The 20238-nt window shown below is 39.3% G+C and overlaps 1 protein-coding gene across 1 annotated transcript in view; it reads left to right on the top strand.

The window, feature by feature from the left end:
- Positions 1-20238, top strand: part of scn5lab (sodium channel, voltage gated, type V-like, alpha b) — a 180205-nt gene that overhangs the window by 111494 nt on the left and 48473 nt on the right. Inside the window, 7 exon segments of the mRNA XM_051940377.1 lie at positions 4734-4907; positions 8511-8672; positions 9544-9738; positions 17306-17446; positions 17521-17641; positions 18721-18824; positions 18827-18907. Coding sequence (XP_051796337.1) covers positions 4734-4907; positions 8511-8672; positions 9544-9738; positions 17306-17446; positions 17521-17641; positions 18721-18824; positions 18827-18907 — 978 coding nt within the window.

The raw sequence follows: 20238 nt of genomic DNA on the forward strand, positions 1-20238 counted from the left end.
GACGCTCTGAACGCTGCCGGCGGCTCGGCCTCATCTGAGCCGAGCTGACGGCTCGATGCTGGATGGTAATGGCTTCACCTGAGGTGTCGCAGCCACACCTGAGCTCTCACGCTGCCGCCGCCGCTGGCAGCTAAATGCTAATAAAGGTTATAAGTAGAAACTGTGGCCTGCAGCTGTGGTGTCCAAACACCGGGTCTGGGCCCAGAGGAGGGCCGCCGTGGAGCCATCAGCTGGACCAGAAGAGATGCTACGATTAAAATATGTACGCATCCAATGGAAAATAAAGTAGTTTCTATGAAAAACAATACACAACTCTGAAATGATCTAAACTGTTCATTCTTGTAGCTATAATCAAAGGGTTTAAAAACTGTTATTTTGTATTTTCTAAGGTAAACATAATTAATGTCATTGGTGGATGGACTTTTATATAAGAGGTATATGAATGATTTGTCAAGAATACAAGATTTTAATGTGAAGATGCCAAAATATTACTTCACTAAAACTTCAAAAGCCTGATGGCAGCACATTAAAACATTAAAAACCTGGATTTTAACTCCCTAAAATGCTCATAACCTGGATATTAATGGACTAAAATACTAAAAACTTGGAGAGCAACAAAACAAAACCTCAAAAACCTGGACATTAGCTCATTAAAGCCTCAAAAACCTAGCCTAGCCGCGCTAGACAACCCACGGCAACGCATTTAATTCTCTGCCAGGGTCGACAACAAAAACGACAACAGTCGTTGAGCTCCATTAGCACCGACTCTGAATAATCTTTCTGTTAACATGTCTGTAATATACTTGAGCTTCACCCATTGACTGTATAAATAAGGCTTCACCGAACTCCCGCATCCTCTGATTTCCGGCACTCTAGGAGCCTATTCGTTGCGCTGATTGGTTGTATACCTACCCAATTGCTGCAGAGTGATTTGATAGACAACCTTTTAGACCGCCTCCCTCCCTGTGGAGCGTGCCTAGACCCTTGCGTCTTCAGAGCATGGGTCTAGTGCAGCTAGGCTATCAAAAACCTGGACATTCGCTCACTAAAACCTCAAAAACCTGGACATTAGCTCATAAAACCTCAAAAACCTAGACATTAGCTCACTAAAGCCTCAAAAACCTGGACATTAGCTCATTAAAACCTCAAAAACTGGGATGGTAACACATTAAAACATCAAACATCTAGATATTAATGGACCAAAATGGCAAAAACATAGATATCCATGTACCAAGCTATCAGAAACCTCCAGTTTTTTGTCATCGGAGGTTTGAAATGCATTATGGGAAACGTAGTAGTATACTACAGTGTGAACAGTTGGTATTCTAATCATACTTATAGTCCGTAGTATACAGTATATACTCGTTGAGTGTGTAGTATGTAGTATGTTAGTTTGCCATTTTGGACACAGCCTAGACTTCCTGCTTAGAGTCTAGACTTCCTGGTTGGAGTCTAGACTTCCTGGTTAGTGTCTGGACTTCCTGCTTAGAGTCTAGACTTCCTGGTTAGAGTCCAGACTTACTGCTTAGAGTCTAGACTTCCTGGTTGGAATCCAGACTTCCTGGTTAGAGTCTAGACTTCCTGGTTAGAGTCTAGACTTCCTGGTTAGGGTCTAGACTTCCTGGTTAGAGTCCTGACTTACTGCTTAGAGTCTAGACTTCCTGGTTGGAATCCAGACTTCCTGGTTAGAGTCTCGACTTCCTGGTTAGGGTCTAGACTTCCTGGTTGGAGTCTAGACTTCCTGGTTAGAGTCTAGACTTCCTGGTTAGGGTCTAGACTTCCTGGTTAGGGTCTAGACTTCCTGGTTAGAGTCCAGACTTACTGCTTAGAGTCTAGACTTCCTGGTTGGAATCCAGACTTCCTGGTTTGTGTCTAGACTTCCTGGTTAGGGTCTAGACTTACTGCTTAGAGTCCAGACTTACTGCTTAGAGTCTAGACTTCCTGGTTAGAGTCCAGACTTCCTGGTTAGGGTCTGGACTTCCTGGTTAGAGTCTAGACTTCCTGGTTAGGGTCTAGACTTCCTGGTTAGGGTCTAGACTTCCTGGTTAGAGTCCAGACTTCCTGGTTGGAGTCTCGACTTCCTGGTTTGTGTCTAGACTTCCTGGTTAGTGTCTAGACTTCCTGGTTAGTGTCTAGACTTCCTGCTTAGAGTCTGGACTTCCTGGTTAGGGTCTAGACTTACTGCTTAGAGTCCAGACTTACTGGTTAGAGTCTAGACTTACTGCTTAGAGTCTAGACTTCCTGGTTGGAATCCAGACTTCCTGGTTAAAGTCTAGACTTCCTGCTTAGATTCTAGACTTCCTGGTTAGGGTCTAGACTTCCTGGCTAGTGTCTAGACTTCCTGGTTAGTGTCTAGACTTCCTGGTTAGAGTCTAGACTTCCTGGTTAGTGTCCAGACTTACTGCTTAGTGTCCAGACTTCCTGGCTAGTGTCTAGACTTCCTGGTTAGGGTCTAGACTTCCTGGCTAGTGTCTAGACTTCCTGGTTAGTGTCCAGACTTCCTGGCTAGTGTCTAGACTTCCTGGTTAGAGTCTAGACTTCCTGGTTAGTGTCCAGACTTCCTGGTTAGTCTCTGGACTTCCTGTTACATAACTTCCTGTGGGCTGATGCAGCGTCATCACTCCAGAGTTGTGCTCCAGCTCAGTTTGCAGCGGTGGAGGTCTCAGATAAAGGCTGAGTCTGTCAGCGGGCTCTGACAGCGTTCTTTATGGGATGGAGGCTCTAATCCTGGCACATGTTTACATAGCATTTGAGCGGCGTTACGTAAGCCCGAGTGTGGAGGATCATGTCAGGCCACTACTGTGCTGACAGAATCAATGTCAGCTAATGCTTTCACTGTTTGTTGTTGTTGCGCTCTGCGGCTCGGCTCTCTTGGTTTCACATATCAATATTTCCACACGTGTAAAGATCCAGAGAATACGTAGCCTTTAGTGGAGCTTTATCCAGACGCCACTGAGTGCACTTAACCTTTGTCGTCCGAGGAGGTGGCTCACAATGAGGTCAAACGCTGTCTTTTCTCAGGCTGCTGCTAAGTCTGTGTTCCAGCCAGTTAAGAACCAGCAACTAATCTGGTCAGTTAGTGTCGTTTGTTAGTCAAAACATCTGAAACCTGCATAGTAATGCACTAAAATGTAAAAAAAAAGAAAAAAGAATGGATATTAATAAATTCAAATGTCCAAAACCTAGATATTAATTAATTAAAATGTTAAAAACCTGGATATTAAGGCGTCAAAATGTAACAAATCTGCATGTTCAGACACTAAAATGTCAAAAACCTCAATGTGAATTGATTAAAATGTCAAAAACCTAGATATTAGTGCACTAAACCATCAAAAACCTAGATATTAGTGCACTAAATCAGCAAAAATCTAGATATTCATGTAGTAAAATGTCAAAAATCTGGATATTAACATGCAAAACCAACAACAACCTGCATATTAACGAACTAAAGCATCAAAAATCTAGATATACATGGACTAAAATGTCAAAAACCTGCAAATTATAGAACTATACCATCGATAACCTGGATATTGACACTTTAAACCATCAACATACTGAAAATAACCCACTAAAGCATCTAAAATCTGGATATTATTGCAGTAAAATATAAATAATTTGAAGCTTAACAGAATAAAATCGAATAATGTTGATGTTAAGGCACCAAAATGTAAAAAAAAGTAGATAATATTACTCTAAGACAACTAAAGCCTTAATATTGTCCCTGTAACGTTGTTTCAGTTTTATTTCGGAACATAGAGTTTAGTTAAAGGTGTTTGTTTTTGGTGAATTTTTAAAGATGACATGAAAAATCAGAAATTTAGTCTCAGATCTGATGTGTTCAGAGACCGTCAGAAAGTTGGAAACTGAGGATTCCTCCTGTTTTTCCAGTAACTGATGACATTTTTTAAAAAGCTGACGTGACTCAGAGCTGCTTTTGGGAGGATTATTGATAATTAATGGATTCATTGTCGGTAATAATGGACGCAGCGTTTGTTGCTGTGACCTTCTGAGAACCTCCGATAAGAAACACCGGCTGCTTCCTGTTGTCGTGTGAAAAATGAATGTCCAGTAATGAAGCTGCTTTGTGGAGGATGAAGGTGACCAAGGTGGAAACTAATGACGGCCAAAATGCTTTTAAGGAGTTTTCAAAATAAATCTGCTTCCTGTGGAATAAAGGATGATTGCTTGAAATGTTAACAAACACTGTAACAACTGAAAGCCTGGAAAGAAAAAACAGACCTAAGACCAGTCCAAAACCAGACTAAAATCAGGCCCAAGACCAGTCCAAAACTAAGTCTACAATCTGTCCAAAACCAGTCTTGGAACTAGTTTGTTGTAGGTCTGGCTCTAGGACTGGTTTTAGGTTTGGTTTTGTTCTGGTTTTAGACTGGTTTTAGGTGTGGTTTTAGACTGATTTTAAGTCTGGTTTTAGACTGGTTTTAGGCTGTTTTTTGACTGACTTTAGTTCTGGTTTATTCTGGCTTTAGGTCTGGTTCTAGGACTGGTTTTAGGTCTGGTTTTGTTCTGGTTTTAGACTGGTTTTAGGCCTGGTTTTGGACTAGTTATGGACTGTTTTTAGTTTGGTTTTAGACTGTTTTTTGACTGGTTTTAGTTCTGGTTTATTCTGGGTTTAGGTCTGGTTTTACACCAGTTTCAGCCTGGTTTCAGACTGGTTGTTGTGTGTTGTCTTCACATCATTCATGTACATGGTAATGTGTGTGTCTGTGCTTCAGGTGTTTTCGGGGATCTTCACGGCTGAGATGGTTCTGAAGATCATCGCTCTGGATCCGTACTATTACTTCCAGACGGGCTGGAACATCTTCGACAGCATCATCGTCTGCCTCAGCCTCATGGAGCTGGGTCTGTCCGACGTGGAGGGCCTCAGCGTCCTACGTTCCTTCAGACTGGTACCAAACACACGACATCTATAGAACGTTCCTTCAGACTGGAACCAAACAAACAGCACATCTGCTAGAATGTTCATTCAGACCTTAAAATATGGAAATAGGACTGAACTTTGGAGTTTGGTTTACAGAAAAGGTTAAAAAATGAAGTATTCTATACGATGTTAGTCTGAGTTCGGACTAGTTTTTGACTGGTTTGAGATTTGTTAAACACTGGGTTTGGACTGGTAGTTGACTGATTTCTGACTGGTTTTTGATCTGGTTTAAACTGGTTTTTGATCTGGTTTTAAACTGGTTTTTGACCTGGTTTTAAACTGGTTTTAAACTGGTTTTTGACCTGGTTTTAAACTGGCTTTTGACCTAGTTTTAAACTGGTTTTTGACCTGGTTTTAAACTGGTTTTTGATCTGGTTTAAACTAGTTTTTGATCAGGTTTAAACTGGTTTTTGATCAGGTTTAAACTGGTTTTTGATCTGGTTTTAAACTGGTTTTTGACCTGGTTTTAAACTGGTTTTTGATCTGGTTTAAACTGGTTTTTGATCAGGTTTAAACTGGTTTTTGATCAGGTTTAAAGTGGGTTTTGATCTGGTTTAAACTGGTTTTTGATCAGGTTTAAACTGGCTTTTGATCTGGTTTAAACTGGTTTTTGACCTGGTTTAAACTGGTTTTTGACCTGGTTTTAAACTGGTTTTTGATCAGGTTTAAACTGGTTTTTGATCAGGTTTAAACTGGTTTTTGATCAGGTTTAAAGTGGTTTTTGATCAGGTTTAAACTGGCTTTTGATCAGGTTTAAACTGGTTTTTGACCTGGTTTAAACTGGTTTTTGACCTGGTTTTAAACTGGTTTTTGATCAGGTTTAAAGTGCTTTTTGATCTGGTTTAAACTGGTTTTTGATCTGGTTTTAAACTGGTTTTTGATCTGGTTTAAACTGGTTTTTGATCTGGTTTAAACTGGTTTTTGATCAGGTTTAAACTGGCTTTTGATCTGGTTTAAACTGGTTTTTGATCAGGTTTAAACTGGCTTTTGATCAGGTTTAAAGTCGTTTTTGATCTGGTTTAAACTGGTTTTTGATCAGGTTTAAACTGGCTTTTGATCAGGTTTAAACTGGTTTTTGATCAGGTTTAAACTGGTTTTTGATCTGGTTTAAACTGGTTTTTGATCTGGTTTAAACTGGTTTTTGATCAGGTTTAAACTGGTTTTTGATCTGGTTTTAAACTGGTTTTTGACCTGGTTTCAAACTGGTTTTTGATCTGGTTTAAACTGGCTTTTGATCAGGTTTAAACTGGTTTTTGATCAGGTTTAAAGTGGGTTTTGATCTGGTTTAAACTGGTTTTTGACCTGGTTTTAAACTGGTTTTTGATCAGGTTTAAACTGGTTTTTGATCAGGTTTAAACTGGTTTTTGATCAGGTTTAAAGTGGTTTTTGATCAGGTTTAAACTGGCTTTTGATCTGGTTTAAACTGGTTTTTGACCTGGTTTAAACTGGTTTTTGACCTGGTTTTAAACTGGTTTTTGATCAGGTTTAAACTGGTTTTTGATCTGGTTTAAACTGGTTTTTGATCTGGTTTAAACTGGTTTTTGATCAGGTTTAAACTGGCTTTTGATCAGGTTTAAAGTCGTTTTTGATCTGGTTTAAACTGGTTTTTGATCAGGTTTAAACTGGCTTTTGATCAGGTTTAAAGTGGTTTTTGATCTGGTTTAAACTGGCTTTTGATCTGGTTTAAACTGGCTTTTGATCAGGTTTAAACTGGTTTTTGATCAGGTTTAAACTGGCTTTTGATCAGGTTTAAAGTGGTTTTTGATCTGGTTTAAACTGGCTTTTGATCTGGTTTAAACTGGCTTTTGATCAGGTTTAAAGTGGTTTTTGATCAGGTTTAAACTGGCTTTTGATCTGGTTTAAACTGGTTTTTGATCAGGTTTAAACTGGTTTTTGATCTGGTTTAAACTGGTTTTTGATCAGGTTTAAACTGGCTTTTGATCTGGTTTAAACTGGTTTTTGATCAGGTTTAAACTGGCTTTTGATCAGGTTTAAAGTCGTTTTTGACCTGGTTTAAACTGGTTTTTGATCAGGTTTAAACTGGCTTTTGATCAGGTTTAAACTGGTTTTTGATCAGGTTTAAACTGGTTTTTGATCTGGTTTAAACTGGTTTTTGATCTGATTTAAACTGGTTTTTGATCAGGTTTAAACTGGTTTTTGATCTGGTTTTAAACTGGTTTTTGACCTGGTTTCAAACTGGTTTTTGATCTGGTTTAAACTGGCTTTTGATCAGGTTTAAACTGGTTTTTGATCAGGTTTAAAGTGGGTTTTGATCTGGTTTAAACTGGTTTTTGACCTGGTTTTAAACTGGTTTTTGATCAGGTTTAAACTGGTTTTTGATCAGGTTTAAACTGGTTTTTGATCAGGTTTAAAGTGGTTTTTGATCAGGTTTAAACTGGCTTTTGATCTGGTTTAAACTGGTTTTTGACCTGGTTTAAACTGGTTTTTGACCTGGTTTTAAACTGGTTTTTGATCTGGTTTAAACTGGCTTTTGATCTGGTTTAAACTGGTTTTTGATCAGGTTTAAACTGGCTTTTGATCAGGTTTAAAGTCGTTTTTGATCTGGTTTAAACTGGTTTTTGATCAGGTTTAAACTGGCTTTTGATCAGGTTTAAAGTGGTTTTTGATCTGGTTTAAACTGGCTTTTGATCTGGTTTAAACTGGCTTTTGATCAGGTTTAAACTGGTTTTTGATCAGGTTTAAACTGGCTTTTGATCAGGTTTAAAGTGGTTTTTGATCTGGTTTAAACTGGCTTTTGATCTGGTTTAAACTGGCTTTTGATCAGGTTTAAACTGGCTTTTGATCTGGTTTAAACTGGCTTTTGATCAGGTTTAAACTGGCTTTTGATCTGGTTTAAACTGGTTTTTGATCTGGTTTAAACTGGCTTTTGATCAGGTTTAAACTGGTTTTTGATCTGGTTTAAACTGGCTTTTGATCAGGTTTAAACTGGCTTTTGATCAGGTTTAAACTGGTTTTTGATCAGGTTTAAACTGGCTTTTGATCAGGTTTAAAGTGGTTTTTGATCTGGTTTAAACTGGCTTTTGATCTGGTTTAAACTGGCTTTTGATCAGGTTTAAACTGGTTTTTGATCAGGTTTAAACTGGCTTTTGATCAGGTTTAAAGTGGTTTTTGATCTGGTTTAAACTGGCTTTTGATCTGGTTTAAACTGGCTTTTGATCAGGTTTAAACTGGTTTTTGATCAGGTTTAAACTGGCTTTTGATCAGGTTTAAAGTGGTTTTTGATCTGGTTTAAAGTGGTTTTTGATCTGGTTTAAAGTGGTTTTTGATCTGGTTTAAACTGGTTTTTGATCAGGTTTCAGTTGGGTTTAGTAGGATTTGTTTTAAATGTGGATTTGTTGTAGTCTTGTTGAACGTGTGACGTAGAAAGCAGTGGTTTGCCTCCAACAGTCTGGTTGTTCTGACAGATTGAATGTGATGGACGCTGATGAACATTAAATCCACCATTCTACTTTTATCCAAATAAGAAACAAAACTAAATTCTGGATTTCTGACTCTGTGCTGCTGTATTTTGAGCTCCGTCTGTCCTTTTGTTGGCCATTTCTCGTCTCAGCTGCGAGTCTTTAAGCTGGCCCGCTCGTGGCCGACCCTCAACACGCTGATAAAGATCATCGGGAACTCCATGGGCGCCCTGGGCAACCTGACGCTGGTCCTCGCCATCATCGTCTTCATCTTCGCCGTGGTGGGCATGCAGCTGTTTGGGAAGAACTACCAGGTACACGACTCCAGCTGTGATGTTTGTTCATTACATGTAACCATTAAAGTCACAGAAAAAGTTTTCATTTACATCTTGACTGTAAAAAAAGAGACCAAAACCGTAAATAATGTAAAAAGTAATCTGTTTTTTACAGCATTTATTTTAAGATTACACTGTTTTAATATATAATATAGTATAAATAATTACAAAAAATATTCAAGGACCTTAGAAAAATAAGAAACTATTATTATTTTTATTTTTATATATTTATATATTTTTACCCTCTTTTTTTCACTGTCAACATGTAAATTAGTACATTTTACTCAAAAAGATGCTACAATGGCAGGAAAGATGCAAAAATGTCACAAAAGATGCTAAAAATGACTCAAAATGATGCTAAAAATGACACTAAAAGATGCTAAAAATGACAAAATATGCTAAATTAAAACAAAAAGATGCTAAAATGGCACAAAAAGTGTTAAAAAGATGCAAAAAAGATGCTAAAAGATCCAAAAAGTTGCTAAAATGACGTAAAAATAAGAAATTATTATTTATTTATTTATTATTCAGTATTACTTTTTGATTTTCATTGGTGTTTTCTTTAATTTGACAAAACTGTGAAATATCAGCATAAAACCAAATGATCTTTTCACATTCTGAACAATTTTAGCCTCTTTTTTCACTGTCAACATGTAAATTAGTACATTTTTCAGTGATTTTCAGAGATATTATCTATAATTTAAGTCCAGCTGCTGCTCAGAACGGGTCGATGAATCAGGCTCAAGTTTTATTTGGTTTCATTTTCCTGAGCTGCTGCTGGTTTTGTATTTTTTCATCTTTTACTTGGTTGGACTTTCCTGAGCTGCTGCCGGTTGTTTTTCTTCTCCAGGACTGCGTCTGTAAGATCTCCAAGGACTGCGCTCTGCCTCGCTGGCACATGAAGGACTTCTTCCACTCCTTCCTCATCGTCTTCAGGGTCCTGTGTGGCGAGTGGATCGAGACCATGTGGGACTGCATGGAGGTGGCCGGCCAGCCGCTCTGCATCCTCGTCTTCATGCTGGTCATGGTCATCGGGAACCTGGTGGTGAGTCCGTCCTCCTGTTACACCGTCACCAGCTTCTGGAGCTTTTTATTCTTTTTTACAATCACAGGGGTTCGTGTTTCAATCTAAAGTCCTGCAGCTCTGTGGAAATGGAATGAAGAAGGAGAGAAATGATGCAGAAAATAGCACAGAGACACAGAAATGTCATGGAAAGACGCTAAAATGACATAAAAAGATGCTAAAAAGATGAAAAAGGATGCTTAAATAACACAAAAACTACAGAAATAGTGTAAAAAAAGATGCTAAAATGTAAAGAAAAGGACACATAAATACAAAAATTTGGTAATGATGCAAAAACGAGTAAAAAGACACAAAAATAGCACAAACAGGTACAAAAGTGACACAGAAAGATGCTCAAAGGGCAGAAAGAGACAGAAATATCACAAAAAGATGCTAAAATGACACAAAAAAGACAAAAAGAAGACAAAAAATGCTAAAATGACACCTTGATGCTAAAATGACACAAAAAGATGCCACAAAAACAGAAAAGATGCTAAAATGACACAAAAAGACGCTAGAAACACAAAAAAGATGCTAAAATGACACAAAAAGACGCTAGAAAAACAGAAAAGATGCTAAAATGACACAAAAAGATGCCACAAAAACAGAAAAGATGCTAAAATGACACAAAAAGATGCCACAAAAACAGAAAAGATGCTAAAATGACACAAAAAGACGCTAGAAACACAAAAAGATGCTAAAATGACACAAAAAGACGCTAGAAAAACAGAAAAGATGCTAAAATGACTCAAAAAGATGCTACAATAGCACGAAGGATGCAAAAATGTCACAAAAGATGCTAAAAATGACGCTAAAAGATGCTCAAATGGCACAAAAAGATGCTGAGATGCAAAAATATGCTAAAATGACAAAATGTGCTAAATTAAAACCAAAAGATGCTAAAAAGACAAAAAACGATGCTGAAATTGCACAAAAAGATGCTAAAAGATCCAAAAAGATGGTAAAATGACGTAAAAATGACCCAAAGACAAATGCCACCTAAAGATGGTGAATGTTGTGTTTTGTTGCATCAGCAGCAGATTTACAGTCGACCAGACGCAGGATGAAAGTTGTGTTGATGAGATGTTCCCAGATCTCCCTTAGAACCACACCAGGACGGCTCCTTCCTCCTGACGGCGGTCGAAGCTCTCAGGTTTCCTTCTCGGTTTACCTCCAAACATCCGTCAGCGCTCAGCGGGAGTCGGACGGATTCAGAAACTGGAGAGGAGAAAGTGATGCCTTCACATGGCAGGATTACACAAAACAAACACTGGACAACAAGCAGACACAAAACAAACAAACATTAGACAACAGATATACACAAAATAAACACTAGACAACAAGTAAACACAAAATAAACAAATAGCAGACAACAAGTAAACACAAAATAAACAAATAGCAGACAACAAGTAAACACAAAATAAACAAACATTAGACAACAGATAAACACAAAATAAACACTAGACAACAAATAAACACAAAATAAACAAATAGCAGACAACAAATAAACACAAAATAAACAAATAGCAGACAACAAATAAACACAAAATAAACAAATAGCAGACAACAGATAAACACAAAATAAACAAATAGCAGACAACAAGTAAACACAAAATAAACAAATAGCAGACAACAAGTAAACACAAAATAAACAAACATTAGACAACAGATAAACACAAAATAAACACTAGACAACAAATAAACACAAAATAAACAAATAGCAGACAACAAGTAAACACAAAATAAACAAATAGCAGACAACAAGTAAACACAAAATAAACAAATAGCAGACAACAAGTAAACACAAAATAAACAAATAGCAGACAACAAGTAAACACAAAATAAACAAACATTAGACAACAGATAAACACAAAATAAACACTAGACAACAAGTAAACACAAAATAAACAAATAGCAGACAACAAGTAAACACAAAATAAACAAATAGCAGACAACAAGTAAACACAAATAAACAAACATTAGACAACAGATAAACACAAAATAAACACTAGACAACAAATAAACACAAAATAAACAAATAGCAGACAACAAATAAACACAAAATAAACAAATAGCAGACAACAAATAAGCACAAAATAAACAAATAGCAGACAACAAATAAACACAAAATAAACAAACACTAGACAACAAATAAACACAAAATAAACAAATAGCAGACAACAGATATGCACAAAATAAACAAATAGCAGACAACAAATAAACACAAAATAAACAAATAGCAGACAACAAATAAGCACAAAATAAACAAATAGCAGACAACAAATAAACACAAAATAAACAAATAGCAGACAACAAATAAACAAATAGCAGACAACAAATATGCACAAAATAATCACTGGACAACAAGTAAACACAAAACAAACATTACACAACAGATATGCACAAAATAAACAAATAGCAGACAAAATAAACAGGAAGATATACAAGGAAAGAAGGATGGAAGGATGGATGGAAGGATAGAAGGAAGGAAGGAAGGAAGGATAGAAGGAAGGAAGGAAGGAAGGATAGAAGGGAAAAAAGGAATTATGGAAGGAAAGAAAGATTGAAGGAAGGAAGGAATGAAGGATGGAAGGAAGGAAGGATAGAAGGAAGGATGGATGGATGAAGGAAGAAAGGAAGGAAGGATGGATGGATGGAAGGATAGAAGGAAGGATGGATGGATGGAAGGAAAGAAGGAAGGAAAGAAGGAAGGAAGGAAGGAAGGAAGGAAGGAAGGAAGGAAGGAAGGAAGGATGGATGGAGGGAAGGAAGGAAGGAAGGATAGATGGAAGGATGGATGGATGGATGGAAGGAAAGCTCTTGGTGGTTTTCACCTGTCAAAGGTTCGTCATGGAAACAGTTGCTCGGTAGGATGCAGATGAAGTGTGTGCTGAGTCTGCTGATGTGACAGTGAAGCATCACAGCTGATTCAGATTTGACCTGTGTGTGTATGTGTGTGTTACTGTTTGTGTTGTTGTGTGTGGTACTGTGTGTGTGTTGCTAAGCGATAAGCATCCACATTTCACCAGCAGATAAACACAGAGGTGGGAATTACCTCTTATCTCACAAACACACACAATAACACACATACAGGTGTGTTATTGTCTGTGTGTGTGTGTGTGTTTGTGAGTGTGTGTGTGTGAGTGTGTGTGTGTGTGTGTGTGATGTGTGCGCGTCACTGCTACTCAACATTCGATCCTTGATGTTTTTTTTAAATAAATCTACAAATTAAAAATCAGACTTTTGCTGGAGTTGAATGGCGTTTCTATGGCAACAGAAAACAGTTTGTGCAGTTCAGTGACTCTACATTAAGAAATGAACAGGAAAGAACTCAAAGAATTGAACAAAGACGTCATGTTGTGAGTTGTTTGTGTTGTTTTGTGTAAGTTTGTCTTGTTTGTCTTTTTGTGTCCTGTCTTTGTGGGGTTTTTTTTGTTAGCACTTTCGTCTTGCAGCAAGAAGATCCCCGGTTCAAATCCCAGCCTGGGATCTTTCTGCATGGAGTTTACATGTTCTCCCTGTGCATGCGTGGGTTTTCTCCGGGTACTCCGGCTTCCTCCCACAGTCCAAAAACATGCTGAGGTTAATTGGTTACTCTAAATTGTCCGTAGGTGTGACTGTGAGTGTGATTGTGTGTCTGTATATGTAGCCCTGTGACAGACTGGTGACCTGTCCAGGGTGTCCCCTGCCTTCACCTGAGTCAGCTGGGATAGACTCCAGCACCCCCACGACCCTAGTGAGGATAAAGCGGTGTACAGAGGATGGATGGATGGTTCCAGATGTTTAGTTTCTCTTCATGATCAACGAGCAGCTCAGAGCATTTTCCTGAATCAGCCGTTTAACAGCAGAACACCTGCTTCATCCTCCTCCTTCTCTTCTTCTTTTAGTTCTTCTCTCTAATTTAATAAAATCTGTAAAATAGCAGTTAAAAAAGAAACTACAAACTGACACAAAAATTTCACAAATCGACACAAAATGACAGAAAGGATATGCAAAATATGTTAAAAAAAGATACAAACAATATTGCAAATGAGACACAAATGAGAGGCAAATGTGTGCAAATGAGAAAAAAAATTACTCAAATGAGAGACAAAATGACAAAATAATGACACAAAATTAATGTAAACCAGACACAAAACGACAGAAACAAGGAAAAAGTTCTGCAAATAACACACAAAATGACATAAATGAGACGCAAAAGTATGCAAATGAGGCCAAAGTTTTTACAAATGAGACCAAAAATTTTGCAATAAGACACAAAATTATGTAAAGGAGACACACAGTGACATAAATACAGTTAAAAGTTGTTCAGTAAATCCTTTCATTTCTCTGACTCCAAACCGTTCACAGAAACCAGACAGACGGACTTTTTAGCCGTTCTCTCAGAGTTGTGTTTCCCAAACGTGTCGCTGACTCGTAGCTGAATAATCCGGTCACCAGCGGGCTTCCGTAGCCGAGCGGCGTCCTGGAAACACCTGAATAGAAATGATGAATGAGCCCAAACACCATCTGCTGCTGGTGCCGCTCCTCGTCACAACAAACTGCAGCAAGGCCTTCTGGGAAAAAAGCCGAGAGACACGAGAGCCGAGAGACTCAACCGCTGATCCAGAGCAGAACCCCAGAGACGGCCATGTTGGTTTAGAGGGGATGAAATAAAGAAAACACACAAAACTGTACAAACAACAATAAAGACAGCGCTGTCCAGGCAGCTGTAGGAAAGAGAGTAAAATACAACACAACGACACACACAAAATGATGGAAAAGAGACACGAAATGAGAGAAATGAGACACAAAATGACAGAAATGAGACACAAAATGACAGAAATGAGACACAAATGACAGAAAAGAGACACAAAATGACAGAAATGAGACACAAATGACAGACAAGAGACACAAAATGACAGAAATGAGACACAAAATGACAGAAATAAGACACAAAATGACAGAAATGAGATACAAATGACAGAAAAGAGACACAAAATGACAGAAAAGAGACACAAAATGACAGAAATGAGACACAAAATGACAGAAATGAGACACAAAATAAGAGAAAAGAGACCCAAAATAACAAAAAAGAGACACAAAATGACAGAAATGAGACACAAAATGACAGAAATGAGACACAAAATGACAGAAATGAGACACAAAATGACAGAAAAGAGACACAAAATGACAGAAAAGAGACACAAAATGACAGAAATGAGACACAAAATGACAAAAAAGAGACACAAAATGACAGAAAAGAGACACAAAATGACAGAAATGAGACACAAAATGACAGAAATGAGACACAAAATCAGAGAAAAGAGACCCAAAATAACAAAAAAGAGACACAAAATGACAGAAATGAGACACAAAATGACAGAAATGAGACACAAAATGACAGAAAAGTGCTAAAATGACCCAAGTTTTCCACTACATTTAAAATTTAGAGTCTAAAATGACAGAATTGTCTTCAAATTTACTCAAAAATCTGTCAAAATTTACTCTTAATCTGTAGAAATGACTCAGATTTAGTCCCAACGTGGACAAAAATGAGAGAAAAAGAACCTAAAACGTGTTTTAAACGTGTTTCGGCCTGCAGCGGACCAACAGATCGATTCCTCTTCTGTTGTCACGTCTGTCAGCGATTCGTCATCGACTATCGGAAAGCAACGAGGTCATTGGCCGAGCCGCCGGGGCACGTTGCCATGCTAACCAATCAGCTGCATCGATCCATCGGGGTTCGGCTTCCTGCTGCGGCCAATCAGACGACGGACCGCTGACAGAGAGCATGTGACGGACAGACAGCGATCAGTAACACACACCAGCAGATCGATCAATAAGTGACACTAGAACACACACAGTAACACACACACATAGAAACACACACACATAGACAGTAACACAGATTAAATCAACCCTCTGGACTCCAGCAGCAGGTTCTGTTTTTGTTTTCACACAAAAAGTTGCAGAAATGACAGAAAAATCCACAAAAAGACTCAAAACTGACGCAAAAGATGCTAAAAGACCCAAACCAACTCAAAAATAACAGAGACAAAAAAAATCCCCAAATTAACTGATCACACGGTTCAGATCTGTCAGAAAATTACTCCTATTAATGTCAAAAATGACTAAAATCTGTTAAATATGACTCAAAATTTGTCAGATGACTCAAATTTTGTCCAAACTTACTCAAAAAGCTGTCAAAAAATTACTGAAAATCTGTAAAAAATGACTCAAACTTTGTCCAACTGTCTAAATGAACTTAAAATGTGTTAAAAATGACAAAAAAAATTGCAAGAGTGGCATAAAAATCACAAAAAAAGACTCAAAACTGACACAAAAGATGCTAAAAGACACGAACCAACTCTAAAATAACAAAGAAACAAAAAACTAAAAAACTGATAACACTGTTCAGGTCATATAGAAAGTACTGACTTCTGTTAGATATGAATCAGAATCTGTCAAATGACTCAAATTTTGTCCAAACTTGCTCAAAAATCAAAGTTAACTAAAAAATCTGTCAAAATGTACAGAAAAACTTTTTAAAATGAATCAAAATCTGTTCAAAATTACTCAAATCATGTCGAAATTGACTCAAAATATGCCAAAATTTGTTGAAAATGAATGAATCTGTCAAAATTTACTGAAATTCTGTTGAAAATTGACTCAAAATTTGTTCAAACTCACTAAAAAATCTGTCCAAATGAACTTAAAACCTGTTTAAAATGACATAAAAATACGCTAATGAGATGAAAGTGACACAAAAAGACTCCAAAGTGACACAGAAGATGCTAAATGACACAAATTGACTCAAAAATAACACAAAATAACACAAAAGGGAGTCCTGCCGCAGTGCCCCTGAGCGGCAAACACCTGCAGTAATCAGATTACAGGAAGCGTCCACCTGATCCGTCAACACTCAGCTGTGTTCAATCCGGCTGAGAGCAGCTTCAGCTATTATTCATCAGGTAAGAAACAGGAGCCAACATCTGGACGACCATCAGGGACTGATTAACAGTTGAACCGCTGAACTGCAACGACACGGCAGAAACTCCAAGCTGTAAAACCTGGATAAAAGAAAATACCAACAAATAACTGTACAGTGGTCCAAAGCCACTCAGAAATGGTCCAAAGCCACTCAGAAATGGTCTAAATGTTGTCCTGGGACCAGATGCTGTCCTGGGACCAGATGTTGTCCTGGGACCAGATGTTGTCCTGGGACCAGATGCTGTCCTGGGACCAGATGTTGTCCTGGGACCAGATGCTGTCCTGGGACCAGATGCTGTCCTGGGACCAGATGTTGTCCTGGGACCAGATGCTGTCCTGGGACCAGATGCTGTCCTGGGACCAGATGTTGTCCTGGGACCAGATGCTGTCCTGGGACCAGATGCTGTCCTGGGACCAGATGTTGTCCTGGGACCAGATGTTGTCCTGGGACCAGATGCTGTCCTGGGACCAGATGCTGTCCTGGGACCAGATGTTGTTCTGGGACCAGATGTTGTCCTGGGACCAAAAGTTGTCCTTTGACCAGAAGCTAACCCGGTTCTCTCTGGTTCTCTTCCAGCTCCTGAACCTCTTCCTGGCTCTGCTCCTCAGCAGCTTCAGCTCCGACAACCTCTCAGCTCCGGACGACGACGGCGAGATGAACAACCTGCAGATCGCCATCCACCGGATCACCAGAGGCCTGGCCTGGTGCCGGCGCCAGGTAGCGGCAGGTTCTGGTCCCGGTAGAACCGAGCCGGTCCCTGCCGTGTCTCACCGCCTCTCTGCTGTCCTCAGGTGGTGGACTTCTTCAACGGGAACCTGAAGCGCCGCCGGCAGAAAAGGAAGGAGGCCAAGGCCATGATGAAGCTGAAACGTCTGAGTACCATCCACAGCGAGGCCAACGGAGCCGTCATAGGTCAGAACCAGGACCAGGACCAGAGATAGAGCTAGAACCTCAGCCAGGAAAATAGTTCTAGAACCAGAGATAGAACCAGGACTAGGAACCAGGACCAGAGATAGGACCAGAACCAGAGATAGGACCAGAACCAGAGATAGGACCAGAACCAGGACTAGGAACCAGGACCAGAGATAGAGCTAGAACCAGGACCAGAACCAGGACTAGGAACCAGGACCAGAGATAGAGCTAGAACCAGGACTAGGAACCAGGACCAGAGATAGAGCTAGAACCAGGACCAGAACCAGGACCAGAGATAGGACCAGGACCAGAACCAGGACCAGAGATAGGACCAGGACCAGAACCAGGACTAGGAACCAGGACCAGAGATAGAGCTAGAACCAGGACCAGAACCAGGACCAGGACCAGAGATAGAGCTAGAACCTCAGCCAGAAACATAGAGCTAGAACCAGAGATAGAACCAGGACCAGAACCAGGACCAGAGATAGGACCAGGACCAGAACCAGGACTAGGAACCAGGACCAGAGATAGAGCTAGAACCTCAGCCAGAAACATAGAGCTAGAACCAGAGATAGAACCAGGACCAGAACCAGGACCAGAGATAGGACCAGGACCAGAACCAGGACTAGGAACCAGGACCAGAGATAGAGCTAGAACCAGAACCAGGACCAGGACCAGAGATAGGACCAGAACCAGAGATAGGACCAGAACCAGGACCAGAACCAGGACCGGAGACAGAGCGAGAACCTCAACCAGAAAACTAGAACTAGAACCACAACTAGAACCAGAATCAAGACCAGGACTAGAACCAGAATTAGAACTAGAACCAGAGTGTCCTTATGTTGGAACGTCCTGATTGGTTCAGTTCAGAGGCTGATTGTGTCTCTGTGTAGTTTTGTGCCTTTGTTGGGTAGTTTTTGGTCCTTTTGTGTCGTTATGTGAAACTCTGTGGTTGTTTTTGTGCCTTTTGTGGTTTTAGCTGCTCCATGAATCCGGTCTCTCTGGTTAGCCTCAGAGCCCTGACGGCGTGTCGCTGACGGCTGCTTTGTGTTGTCGTGTTGTGGATTGTGCGTCTGCAGGCCGTCACGTGGAGAAATACGTGGTTCCGGAGGACGACAGCTACATGACCAACCCCAACCTGACCATCAGCGTCCCCATCGCCCCCGGGGAGTCGGACGTGGAGTTCCCGAGGAGGAGGAGGAGGAGGAGGAGGAGGCCGAGGAGGAGCAGAGCGACGCCTCCGAGGAGGAGGAGGGGACTGAGGAGGTAGGAGCATCCGATTGGCTGAGGTGGGGGGCGGAGTCAGGAGTTCAGAGCAGCAGGAATGACACGCAGGCTTTGGTGTTGTTTGGCTTCCTTTGTGTTATTACAAGTAAACATTTAATATTTATATTTCTGATATGATCTGAAATTAGCAGCAGATCCTTGTGATTATAAACTAAATGAATAAATATGCTTTATAACATTGTGAAACCCAGTTCATAATAATAATAATAATAACAATAATCATAATAATAATAATAATAGTAATAGTAATAATAATAATGAGTCTTTGGATGGAGGTTTTCCGTTATTTTGCTAAATTACTCATTTAAAACAGTTTTATCCTTCTTATGTTACTAATTGTTTTCAAGATTTTTGAAATACACGAAAATATCAGTAAAATAAAATAAACAGACAAAAAAGTCAAGAAGTCTAAAAGTAAAGCGAAAAACTGTAATAATGTCCAGAAAAAGTTTATATATATTTTTTACAAATAGTGACATTTAAAACACTTTTTAAGTTTTACTGTATTTCTATCAGCAAAAATAAAAAATAAATGTTTTACAGATGCTACCAGTGTGTCATATTTTAAATATTTTTTATAGTAGTACAGCATAGTGTAGTGTAGTGTACTAAACTCTGCTGTACTACACTAAACTACACCATATTATGCTGTAGTCTGTAGTTTATAATTGTTTTCTGGCTCCTTTTCTGCCACACATTTAGTTCTAGATTTACATTTACTTTACAGCGTCTCTTTCTTTCTATAAGCATAACAGACACACACACACACACACACACACACACACACACACACACACACACACACACACACACACACACACACACAGAAGCCTTGGGTGGTGCATTATGGTCCAGCGTTTTTCTCACTCTACAGCGATGTGTTTGTGCTAAAAGGGTGTGTGTGTGTGTGTGTGTGTGTGTGTGTGTGTGTGTGTGTGTCTGTGTGTGTGTGTGTGTGTCTGTGTGTGTCTGTGTGTGTGTGTGTGTTTGTGTCTCTCTCCATCTATTCAGAGGACAAAACGTCCCACTGAGCCGCCGACAGCTTTCGGTGTTTTTCTCAGATTCACATTTTTCAAACATCCTAATTTCTCCTTCAGGAGCACAGCTCAGTGTGTGTCTGTAGTGTGTTTGTTGTGTTTGTTGTTTGTTGTGCATTTGTGTTTGTTGTGTGTTTGTTGTATTTGTTGTTTGTTTTGTGTTTGTTGTGTTTGTTATGTTTGTGGCGTGTTTGTTGTGCGTTTGTTGTGTTTGTCCAGCAGCAGAAGACGTTGCGTTGCTTCCTGCCTGTGTCTAACATGAGATGACAGATT

The sequence above is a fragment of the Acanthochromis polyacanthus genome, chromosome 20 (genome assembly GCF_021347895.1).
Source record: "Acanthochromis polyacanthus isolate Apoly-LR-REF ecotype Palm Island chromosome 20, KAUST_Apoly_ChrSc, whole genome shotgun sequence".
Classification (NCBI taxonomy): domain Eukaryota; kingdom Metazoa; phylum Chordata; class Actinopteri; family Pomacentridae; genus Acanthochromis; species Acanthochromis polyacanthus.